The 12,843-nt window shown below is 48.6% G+C and overlaps 1 protein-coding gene across 1 annotated transcript; it reads right to left on the reverse strand.

The window, feature by feature from the left end:
• Positions 1–1,595: 1,595 nt before the first annotated feature.
• On the reverse strand, positions 1,596–2,603 carry LOC142579829 (gamma-interferon-inducible lysosomal thiol reductase-like). The gene has a single exon (XM_075690415.1). The coding sequence runs from the start codon at positions 2,530–2,532 to the stop codon at positions 1,819–1,821; it is 714 nt and encodes a 237-aa protein (XP_075546530.1). The 5' UTR covers positions 2,533–2,603; the 3' UTR covers positions 1,596–1,818.
• Positions 2,604–12,843: the final 10,240 nt, after the last annotated feature.

The following is a 12,843-nucleotide window of genomic DNA, read 5'->3' on the forward strand; positions in this document are numbered from 1 at the left end:
TCTCCTAATAACGGGATAGCCTTAAGGGCCCCGTGTCGCAGAAAATCCGTTGTCAGCGTCCGCCGCCGGCGTCCCCATGCGCGAATATTCCTATCTATATTTACGTATATGTATACACAACGCCTTGCCATATGACATGCGGTATATGCGGGTTATGTTGCCACTCCATTCTATCGCTAAAATTGCAGATACCTTCTGTTACATTCTTGACAAAGTTATTCCTCGGAATTTTGAGTATGACAGCCCACAAACAAATGTCATCAAACAAAACTCCGACAGCGCATGCCTTTTATGTTAAATATTCTCAGGCAGAAAGTTAAAAGCGCGAAACAATAACGGAAAGCTGCAAGTAATGTAATCTTTTTGCGTGGCTGTCTGTGCACTACCTCCGGGATCGGCCCGCGCGAGAGGCGGCGTTTCTACCAGTAAGCTCGCCTTCGAGCATAGCGTTCGCCGCCAGTGTTTCGTGGTCCCATAGGCCGCAGTTGCCGGTAAGCGGGAGAAGTGAGGGATCTTTGGATGCTATCGCGTTCCATTCTTAAAGGCGCAACTTAAGCGTCCTCCAAGTTTGTTTAGCGCATTTTGATCCGATTTCGCCGATGGAAGTCCGCACGGATGCCAGCGGCCATGGAATCGGCACCGTCCTCGCTCACGGTCATTGCGAACACCACTGCGTTATTGAGTACGCTAGCCACCTGCTGTCATGTTACATCATGGCGCTGCTCGACAGTTTCTGACCGACGTACAAGGCCGGTACTTGCTGTGTCGCGTCGCCGCAGACATCCTTCGTTCACGCTGTACCTTCCATGAGCTCACAACCACTTATCGCCCGCAAACAAATGAACTCACAGAGCCCGTGAGCGAACTCTGACTGATATGATTTCAATGTACGTTCCAGCCGACCACAGCGATTGGGACGCTACTTTTATGTTACTTTTCCCTACAACTCGTCCAGGCATGACAACACTGGCTACTAGCCATTTTATCGTCTCTATGGACGCGAACCAACTCCGTCTTTTACTTCCCGCTGCTATAAGTTCATGCCATGCGTTCATGCGTTCGCGATGCCATAGCGCGCGCCGATACAGCTCGCCAGGTTGCTCCTGAGCAGACAAAGACACCAAGGACAACACACGGGAAATTACTTGTACTTACTAACTGAAATAAAGAAATTATAAATAATTGAATTGAAAGTGGTTGAAGAAATAACTGGTAGAGCATCGCACGCGTAATGCGAAAGACGTGGGGTTGTTCCTCACCTGCGGCCAGTTGTTTGTTCAACCACTTTCAATTTCATTATTTATCAATTTCCCCTGTGTAATTTCCCCTGTGTTGTCCTTGGTGTCTTTGTTCGTTGGCTGCTGATGATATGAATAACAAGAACGGGTCGCTCGGTTAACGCCCTTTCTTCTCGTTCTTTATATATATATATATATATATATATATATATATATATATATATATATATATATATATATATATATATATATATATTTGACTCATGCAATACGCATTTAATATATACACATTCTTGTTCGCGATCATAACACGAACAGAAAAAAGCATTCACGTTTTCTCGCGAAATAAACTACGAGTTTTTTAGAGGGTGAAAGAGACAGGAATGTTTATTTAGCCCACACAGAGAAGGATCCTTCCGCCTTTAGAGAAACTAGTTTGGTTCCTCAGCTCCTTTTACTGCATGTACTTTTTTTCTTGTGCCGCCCTAAGTTCAAACATTTGAGACCTACAGATGAATACGCTATAGTGGCACTTGTGCCGCGGGAAACATGTCATGATGTTATAACTTGCATAGGAAAATCATGCTCTTCGGGAAGGAAAGTGAGAAGCGGCACTTCTAAAACAGCGACCTCCGGTTGCCCCATTCATGCAGACTTTAGGTGGTGCTGGCTCCAAGAGCTTGCAGACGAAGCGAAAAAGGTCTTCCTGCACCTGTTCTTGCATGGTCTCGTTGTGATAGCCGTTAATCTCCACGTAGGGCACATATTCGATCGGAGGCTGGTGCCCCCGCGTCCTCTTGCCCATTTCGTAGAGGAGCCGAGTACCCTCGGGTCCCCGGCTGCACCTGTCCAGGACAGCCCAGTCGGTGCCCACTTTCCGTGCACAAGGCTCACCTGCTTGGGTCGGGTCGGGCTGGCGGAGCATGCAGGCGACGAAATCTAGCAGTCTCCTGGTCGGGTGCACATACTTGACGGCGCACGTTTGCACTTCGTTGACGAGGCACTCGCCGGGACCGTGCTGGCAGCGGAAGGTGATCGTTCCGTTGGCGACTTTCATGTCAGCATTGCCGAATGGCAGGAGATCCAAGTCGAGGTATTCTTCTAGCTTTCCGAAAGTTGGCCACAGCTGACCAAGAATGAAATCCTGGCTGTCGGGACACAACCCTTCGTAGTAAAGGGTAAGGTTCACCGGCTCACCAGTAGTGGGCGAGCTTGACAGTGCTGCAATGATGAGTATACATGAAATGCATCGGGCACTTAGCAACCCTGTCGCTTTCATGGCTGCAGTGAGCATCTGAAGCCTTTTCGGCTGTCCTCTCCCGTCTGCCTAGGTGTTGTTGACGGCGACCTTTATGTCGTAGTGAGCGGCACTTGAACATAAGCCGCGTACAGATAGTGGCTATCGCGGAGTTGCCTGCCGCTCGGACGAATTCTCTAGAAAGATGAGTCAATGGCTGAGCGCCCCCGGATATGCAGGGACGCACATGCGCGTGGCGTGTTTTCTGATATCGCTTGGTAATCACATGCAGCCTGGGCCTGAATGTGTCCTTATAACATGATAATGAGAACTCATCGTTGCTGCCTAGCCTCGCACATTGCTGTCGCATCTTGCATTACCTCACTCAGTTGTAACTTCGAAGTTTCCTTGTCTTGATCCGTTTATATTGAGCCTTAGTATTTGCATTAGTTTACTCGACGTTTTTTCAACCTGAAGACATACTTCGATTGCAGGTATAGTCATGACGTTTGTATTACGTGGAGAGTTTTGCTACCTACTTGTACTCATGAAAGTTCCAGCCACGGAGCTGTATCTAATTCTCATACAGAAAGCATAAAATTGCTCCGGGCGAAGTATCTAATGTGCCCGCTGCGAACACGTTCAAGTAATAACTCGCTTCACGCAACAAGCGCATGAGCGCGCCTTCATAATACTGAATATCATGGTCTTGAGAATCGTGTTTAATTAGTGTTCCGCGCGACTGCCTACTCGAGGCACTTCGCGCCTATTCGCTGGCTTCTTTCACGCTCAGAAAAACACTTTTTTTCTGAAGCACGTATAGAGTAACAGAACGCTGTATCGGGAGTTTTTTATGTTGTTCTACAATTTTCTCATTGACACTTTTCATCAAGTTCTAATATTTGAGAAGTTCATTACTTATATAAAACTAATTATGTAATTAGGCGGAATGCAAAAACATTTCGCACCACCACCACTTCGCCTGTCCTGCAACGTCATGAAAGCCGCGATAGCTCCCAATCTGATATGACGTGTACACACTGATCAGGCATGAATTGACGCAACAAAGGAAAAACTCACAGGCCTGTGCGGCACACGCAGCACAGTCACAGCGTAAGCTGGAGGAGCGGCTACACCGGAGCTCCATTTTCGGCACCACGCACTACAGGTCTTCGCGTCGTTTTCACGAGAACGATCCGAACTTACCCACCGGGGTCGACGGCGAGCTGCGGCTTCTCCTGCTCTCTGCACAGCGGTCTGCTAAGCCCGATGTTGCCTGGTTGCAGCAGGGCGCATAGCTCTACGAATCGCTTCTTCAGGTTCATCTCATGCGAGGAGAGGTCATAACGTGTACTGAAACGGTATCCAAACTACGTGGCGCACATGTCGCATCCCTTGACTCGTGGCACGGTACGTCGCTGTTGATGATGGTGATGACAATGATGGCATCCCCTTCCAAACGGGAAGGTGGCCAGTAGTCACCTAGCCTGCTACTTCCAGGGTCAGCCACATGCAGCATCCAATTGCTATGTGCAACTGCTACATGTCGGGTGACCTTGTGGAATATAACTGAAAAGCAATGCAAAGTTTGTAGGTATCGATGCTACGCAACGCGCATGTCAAATGGTGCAATACGGTGGTAATGATGGTGGTGCCGATTCAGTGACATTACTTTTGAAACGGAGCGGTGAAAAACAGTCACCTAGCCTGCTTGAATTATTCAGGTATGTCACATGTTTCATCAATATATCAATATTCATATATCTCCATAATATATTTTTTCTTCCTCAAGGCTTCCCTATCTACCTTGCACCTCTGCCTATGCAGCTGCTACATGGCGTGCCACCTGCTGTAACAATATGCAACTGCAGTGCAAAGGGCGCACGCATAGACGCTACGCGGCGCGAATCTCACATTCTAAGGCAAGTGGCACGATACGACGTTCATGATCACGATTTATTGCCATCCGCCTTGAAACGCGGCAGTGATTTAGTCACCCAGCCAGCTTGATTTAATTAGGTAGCGAATGTATATATTTTCTTCTAGCATTCTTGTATACATATCCATCAACTTCTTTTTCTTCCTCAAACCTTCTTTAACTGCCTTGTACCGCTCCATGTGCATTTGATACATGGCGCTCTACCTGGTGTAATTTGGCTAAGTCCGTGGCTGCGAGTTTGGCATATGGTGTCGAGTACATGGTTCTACTGGTTATGTATGCCTGCACAAATCGAAACAGCTCGCGCTCGCCCATGCCGTGGTGCCGATTAGCCACCCCGCGAATGAGCTGTAGTGTGTAGTGCGCGGTGGCCGCAAGGCTAGAGGCCTTAGGCATGCACAGCACGATCAAGGAGCTCTTAGACGCTCACCACACAGCCCAAGTCCGTCGTCTCTCGCTAACCCCGGCTGGCCGCACAGTCCTCCGGAAGCTCTGTCTCGAGGCCATCCCCGAGGTTACAGAGTACATGACGATTCCGTGAAAGGTCAGGGGGCATATTTATGCCCCGCCGCTACCCCGCAACATGGACCCCGAGTTCCATCAGGGCCGTCGGCAGGCCCGTAGTGAAGCCATTTGGCGGTGCTGCGGCTCGTAAGATGGAGTGGTCTACACAGACGCAGCGAGACACCCTCACGGTGACCTCATGACCGCGGTCGTAGCGGATCCCAACGGAGGATTCGTAGAACACAGAACAAGTCCGGCTGCCCGAGTGGTGGAATCGGAGGAAAGCGCGACTGCCATAGCCATGCATGCGGAAGCGAATACCGTCATCAGCGATAGCAAGCAGGCCATTGGAAATTTCGTCCGCGGTAGAATTTCCAAACAGGCGCACCATGTCCTCACGCAGCGGCCCCTAAGCGGCTTGAAAACTCTCGCGTGGACCCCCGCTCACGCGGCAGTGCCCGGCAACGCGTCTGCTCACAGTTTGGCTCAAGATCTCACGCGCCGAGCCTCGTCCGCGGATGCGGACGGCGTGAATGAGCAGGAGAGACACGAGGAACCCTGCAAGACTTATCACGAAATGGGCCATAGGTATCGCTTGAGGCGTAGTGCGCTCCCACCGCCGGCCAAGCAACTCGATAAAACGCGAGCGGTCGCATTTAGGCGACTCCCGACAAACACATGCCCACACCAAGAGTACATTAACAAAATCACAGGGGGCAAGGAAAGCGACCAATGTAGGCCCTGTTGACAAACAGGGACACTGACACACATAATGTGGGAATGCACCTCGCTCCCATTTTCTCATCCCCCCGTCTGCAGCGAGACTGACGGGACAGCCTGACTCAGCTCCGGGGACGTCGACCGACAGCTTGAACTGGTGGACTGGGCGGAGAAGGCCAAGCAGGCCCGTGGCCTTACTTGAGCCCGATCCCTCGGCCACATCCCCCTTTCCCCTTTCAATAACGTTTACCACCGCCACCACCTGGTGTAATAATATGCAAGTGCAATGCAAAATGTGCACGTATCGACGCTACGCAGCACGCATGTCATATCGCGTGTCTTCTCGCGCGCTACGACACGTTTATAGGGCAGTTTCCGCTGCATCCCCGCAAGCGCTGGTGTGGCTCACTGCACTATGAAAAACCGAACCTTCAGCAGCGGAAAAGCCCAGACTACTTGTTTTAGGAAATCACGCACTCTGCCTTGACTGCACCGACAAGTAAGTAAACCGTAAGTAAACAAAGCTCCGACACAAGCCGCTTTATGAGTAAATGTGCAAGACCTAGTCTTCTACTTTTTAACGGAACGAAACAGTAAAGTCAGGAACCACGAAAGCGTTTATATAAGGACCTGACAGACGTAATGTTGCTGGCACCACTCTATCGCTCGATATTATGCATTGGACCTGAAAAGAACACGCTGAAAAGAGTAAAACGAATCCCAGTACGTCCGTCGGTAAAATGCTTTTTCCAGCTCCGCCCTAGTACTTTACTTGCCAAACCATGGCTAGAGGAAAAAGGACTTATTGCGCCTTGTAGCGTCAACTGTTTACTTTGCTGGAAACCCGAAACCATCGAACACATATTTCTTCAATGCTGCGATGCGGTGTTTTATTAAGATATCTTACAGAGAATCCTAAACAAGGACTTACCGATTACGCCATACGGGATTCGTTTCTCGCGTACTGTAAATTAAGACACTCTACCATATGACATGTTCATGCGGTTGTCCTTGCATAGTTTATGGAAAGCTAGAATGGCCGTGAGACATGCTGAAAAACACGCTCGACCTGCTAGAGAATACTTCGCCGAAAGCATTTGTTATATTAAGGAAATGGATAATTCGCAAAAAAAGAAAACAACAGGGCTCAGTTTGATGCCTGAACTTGCGAACTTCAAGTCCTTTTAGCCCCCGTGTTAGCCAACCAATAGCAGAGACTTTTATCGTGACGGTCATGTATTGCTAAAATGTCTTGTTTTGTATGTTGCCATGTCGGTAACAAAGAAAAAGAAAGAAAAAGTTGGAGTGGCTCAATCGTGGAGTAGCTGCCTCCCATGCAACGGGCCTGGATTTGATCCCGTCGGCAACTGGGCCCTTTTTTTTCGCATTCCCGGCGATAGATGCTACGGACACCGGACACCGGCTGTGGTGGACACTATCGCCACCCGATACGGCTGTTGGTATGAGCCCATCACCGCTTACGCTGTCAAATAATCTTAGTATCTGCATGCGACGGCAAACAACATTACCTTGGTTCTGTCCAGCTACATGGCATTTGCATATTTTTACTTACTGATGCTTAATAGTCAGGACACCCTGTGTATATATGTCGGGAGTTAAGCAAAGTGTTTTTTCGACAACGCTTGTAAATCGATATGCCAACGAGAATGCACGTTACCACGTTGCCGAAACAATATTTTACTTAACTTCTGACAAAAGTTTTTCTTTGCTAAGGCGTTCCAACCAGTATGCATCAAATCATGCTATCATATTCGTGCTATATTAAAAATGGTGATATTAAAAAAAGGAGACTCACTTTTTCGTTACACCTTAATGTACGTATATACCGTGTGTTGATGACCCAGTCGGTACATGATTTGGAAAAACGAACAGCGATAAAAACGGGACCAAAGGAAAAGAAAGCGCATTGCCCCGCCTCTTCGTTTGCTCCCGTGTTGAGCGCTGCTTGGTTTTTGCCACGCATTTATTTAAGCAGCACAGTTTACAAACCCATAGTGAACAACGTAACACATAGCGACCTACCCTTTGCACATGTGCTGTGCGCATGCGCGAGATATGTATTTTTGTACCACGACGTTCGCGTGCACATTCTAGCAGAACAATGATTCTTACCATTGGACATCTTCGCCTTTACCACTCCAAACCCGCTACTCGATCTTCTAGGTTTCGATGGTTTCAACACCATTTCAACGGCAACAATACAAGATTTTCTTGCTACAGCTAAGTGTAGAGTCGGGAACCACATGAGGACAACAAATTTTCTCCGAAATTGCAAAACTTTTGAGGTCGCGCTCCTCCCCCGACAGAACGCACTCAGAGGGAGGAATAGAGTCTGTGGAGAAGAGCTAAAATCCCTGTAGGGAGTGGCAGTATCTGTGAAACAAATAAAATAAGTAAAACGCCAAAGAGCCGGGAAAGACAGCAAAGCTGGATATCTCCAAGTGGGCCATGAAAATCCGCCGCCTATCCGTTTTTCGTGAACCGAAAGGTACTGGCGTTCCCTTCAATTATTATTTGACGCAGATATAGCAAGAACGATAGGCACTGAAAACAATATCAACGAACAAAAAATATGCAGATCCCACCCACTCTGGGAATCGACGTAAGCGAAGCTTTGTTTACTGTTTGCGTTCATTGACGTTATTTGGGGGTGATGTATTGACGGCATACGACGGTCGTGGCGGGATGTGAAATGCTACCTGCTCCGTTTCTGTTTGTTGCGCTCCACTCGAGGCTTTGTGCGAGCCTTCGTCTCGTCGGCACTACGTGCACGCTTCGTCGGCATTCTGGGTTGTAGCGTTGTATCTCACGAGACTGCATCATTTCTCTCTCTCTCTCTATTCCCTCGCTAACATTCTCCCCACCTCCTCCCTTTGCTGTCGTTGCTGTTGCGGGTGAGCACGGAGACAAGCGCGGTAGCTCGTGCACATCACTTGAGAGGGGTCACGCCTAGTTAGGCGTCCAGAGTGCACGGTGCAGATGCGACGCGGCGTGAATCTCGACACGAGCTTCTCTGGTCGCCTTTCCTTTGTGCCCCACTCCTGTCGTGTACTAACGCGATAGCGTTAAGGGCCCCGCGTCGTAGGAAACGTGGTGTCGACGTCGGGGGCGTCGCTTGGCAAATAATCATCCTGCGCCGCTATTTTGTAGCGATGCCTTATGCCTTATTCTATGCTATTCTTATCATCCACCACACACGGTGGTGGTGGTGGTGAAAACTTTTAATTGCTGCAAGAGAGTTTGGGAGCCACAGAGTGGCCCCACTACATGGTCGGCGTCCCTAGTCCGGGACATCGCATGACAATGCCCCGTCTCTCGCCCGTTTCACCAGAGCCCTTTGGGACTCAAGCGAGGAGGGCAGTCTCCCTCTCTGGAAGGGGAAGGGGGGAAGTGGGGATTTTGAGTACATGCCCACACCGTGTGCAAGATATCACAGGTCTCCCCACAGTGCGGGCATCGCCCATCCGTGTTAGGATCGTAATGCTTTAAGATTGCAGGACAGAGCACACACGGCCGCCTGATCCCGTTGATAATGTTGGCAGACTGTCGCGCTGAGCACTGGACAAGCGAGAAAAAGCCTGAAAACGCATAGAATCGGAAAAGTCATCGCTGCAAAATACCGGCCCTGAAACGCAACCGCTCCGGCCTTCCACGTGGCGCACGTCGGGTCTTAAATTCTTCCCTAAGTTATTCCTCGAATAATTGAGAATGACAACTCATAAATAAACGTCTTGAAATAGAACACCGACAGCGCATGCCTTTTATGTTTTGTCACACGGCCCCGTCTGGACCAGGTCCCGACGCAGCTGGCGTTAGTGGCGCGATTCTCAACTACGTCCTGACGTGGCCGGCATTCGCGGGGTGCCAGAAAACAGCAGTCGCAGCAGCCCACAGGAGCAGCATCAGAGTGAAAGCCGAAGTAAGAGGCAAAGAATGCTTCGCTTTGAAAGATACTTGTTGCAGGCGAGATAACGGCTGAGATAAGCGTTGTTTTCCAGCCAGATCGTCTAGTGACTGGTTCGGCTGCGTCTACGCACGAAAGAAGGCGGGCGCTATTCTGCAGGTCACCTATTACTCAATCGGCGTTCCGGCTCTGTACGCCAGCTATATTCTTCTAGATTCAATAAACAGGAATGAAGCTTGATACCTTCGACATTATCATGTGATGCAATCTAGCACACTTTCATTGACCTGCTGTCCGACTTGTTCGAAAAAATGTTTGGAGGGAACTTGCCATCATGGAATTGCAGTCCTGATTACGCATCACATGTGCTAATTTGATCACACTCGGGAACCGACAAAGCAGACACTCCGAACCAGGGATGCTTTCCGTGTTGGATACTTTTGTCAAAATGGCGGTATCCTTAGTTCGCAGTAAAAGAAGGGATAACAGCACCGATACATTTGAACATGTCAAGTCTCCTGACACCCGGCTGTTCTTAAAAATGTAGAGACGCTTTGTTATAGTGGGCTCTCAGCACCATATGTTACGACAGGGTAGGTGAACTTCAGCAAGGTGACTGGCCACAGCCGTCTGGTGTAGAAGGATTGGGCAGTGTGGAGCCGCTCTCCTGGTGTTCGTAATTTTTCGCCACCTTCGTTCTCGACGCCTTTTATGCGCGCTGTAGCCCCCCCCCCCCTCCCCTCCTCGTATCCGTTACTGCACTCTCGTCCTTAAAACTCTTTTCCGTCGTTCACTGTCGCAATCGGACTGGGGGCCAATAAATTTCCCATATTTCTGTTCACCTTTTCAAGGCGGCGTCGCTTTGTGGAGGACGCGGCCATTCACCTGCCACCCCTCTCACCTGTATGTTGTGGCTATTTCTTAGCCTCCCTTGTCCTGTAACCCCGTCCTTGACATATTTTACCGTCCGCAAATCAGCATTCTTTAGATCTTTCTGTCTTGTCTCTTTTTTGCGCTGTTTTCATTCTTAACAACGTGTACAAATTATTTAGAGCCTCCAGCAAGATCTCTTCAAGTTTGTTTACTCAATGAAAGTGAGGCACAAGGGAAAGTAATAATAAGATGGGAGCGGTGTTGCGTATTATGCGTTTCCCAAACAATCAAGTCGCAATACTTTCGAAATGCTTTTCTTCCGCACAGTGTGGTCAACGATTCGGTCAAGTACCAGAAATTAGAAGCTTTTTGACGTCATGGAGGCTTAGTAAGGAGCAAGCATGCCCCAAAGTTTTAAGTATGCACTCGTGCCATGTTTTTCAGTGTGTTTAATGTTTAGCGGCGATCACCCTTCATCAGTTATGGCTAACACAATCCGTAATGAGCGAGAGGCGCGTCTTGGGTGAAGCCGTAATGTTCTGCCTGCTACAGGAGCCGAGCAACGCTTTTTCCTATTTTTAGCTCCGAAAGCGGCGTAAGAGGGTGGTCTAAATGTAGCTGCCCTAAACATTGCCTTCAAGGAAGTTGGGTGGGGGGGTTCTCCAGCTGAGAAAACCTTTTCGGTGCCTATCCGTCCATGCTTCAAATTATTCACGGAGGATCTCATCAGTGGTGCACTTTGTGGGCGCAACTGGTTACCAGCACAAAGCAAGCTCTGGCCGTTCTCCAGAGAACAACAAACTCATCGTTCTTTCAACAAGGAAAAATCTGCGGTGCATTCAGAACGCTTCTTGCGTGCTTATCGATCTTCTTTTCAATATACAGTTTTTCTTTCTCTTCGCTCGCGTAATCGCTTTGTGCATTTCATAGGCATACGCGCCGGTGGAGAATAGCGACGTGGATGAACTTGTGTGTTCACTTAGAAAACGCTTCGCTACCAGCGGTGAACGAAGCTAACGCGCCTGAAAATTTCTGCAATGATACTATATGCAACAGGGCCTCTTGAAATGGGCTCTCCCAATTGTCAGCTCGCCCTATTCATGCCCACTAACCAGTGGGTCCCCTGCATGGAAGGTGAATTGTCTGAGTAAATTGCACTAATGCTCAGTATTGTAAATACCGTAATTATTGTGAATAGGCCCCTCTCTACTTCTTGGCTTCCCACTATTATGTGCTTTCTCCAGTTCGGTTTCCTCTTCATTGCACCAATCTCTTATCTGGCCAACGTTCAGGTGTCAGCCATCGCACGTGCGGTTAGCACAGTTCTTTTTCTTTCTGCGAACAAATGTAGTCATTTTTTCCACAATCAGACGCGAGCTGACGGGGACGCGTACTAAACCGCCCCTTTCGCTGATTTGTTATTGGCGCGACGGCGAAGACTTTTATTGTGCTTGTGCATGGTAGAGGTGAGCGCCTCCATAAGGCCTTCTCTCCTCCCTCCCTTCGCACAGCCGCTAGCCCTACACTTGCTTTCACATTCAACCTTTTTCTTTCATCCACGCCGCTCTTTCTGAACATTCCTCCTGAAACTTTGTGTTCCGTGAGAAAGGGAAGAAGGGGGAGATTTTGTCAGAAAATTTCAGGAGGCGGGTGTATTCCGCCCCTCAAACCCCTTCCCCCTGGCTACGCCAAAGTGGACGAGTGGTAATGAAGTTACTTTAGAAGACCGGAAGCGAGCAGCAGAAATAAAGACAGTAGAAGAAGACAGCACGTTCAAAAATGGCCTGTTGTGGTCACCTGTCGAACATCCTGCATCGCTTTTCTCATATTTCACGTAAAAATCACTGCCATCTAGCAGTGTCCGTTCATGGGCATGAACGTTAACCTCCTGATGATACCATCTATTGTCGACCAGCTCACCACGTGGTGAAATGTACTGAATTGCTGAAGGTCGCTCAAGAGAAAAAAGAACAATACGCCGTTTTACAGCGAAGCTGTTTATGGCTAGGCTTCCCTACATTTCTGTTCTGCGTCAACAAAAACTATCATCATATGGAATGGTTCATACGCTCCTGAGCAAGCAAAAACTGCAATGGATCATTCCTCTCGGGATGCAGAAGATTACCTATATATATATATATATATATATATATATATATATATATGGTCGTCCTCACAAATGTATATAAATGAATGTGCGTGCGTACCTTTCATCGCAATGACCACAGACCTCTACAATAAATGAGTTCCTACCTTTGTTCAAAATTCTGCGTCACCTCTGTGGCGTCTGCTAAATAGTTCGCTTGTCATCTACCTTCACGGAGTGGATTGGGTCGTGACTTTTATTACATTTTTCAAAGCGAACTTGCGACCACCGCTTCCACGTAAGAATGATCCTGATAATGAA

The sequence above is a fragment of the Dermacentor variabilis genome, chromosome 4, assembly GCF_050947875.1.
Source record: "Dermacentor variabilis isolate Ectoservices chromosome 4, ASM5094787v1, whole genome shotgun sequence".
NCBI lineage: Eukaryota > Metazoa > Arthropoda > Arachnida > Ixodida > Ixodidae > Dermacentor > Dermacentor variabilis.

Bases quoted from the DNA above. Each gene is read 5' to 3' on its own strand.
- LOC142579829 (XM_075690415.1), bottom strand. From the start codon at position 2,532: ATGCTCACTGCAGCCATGAAAGCGACAGGGTTGCTAAGTGCCCGATGC.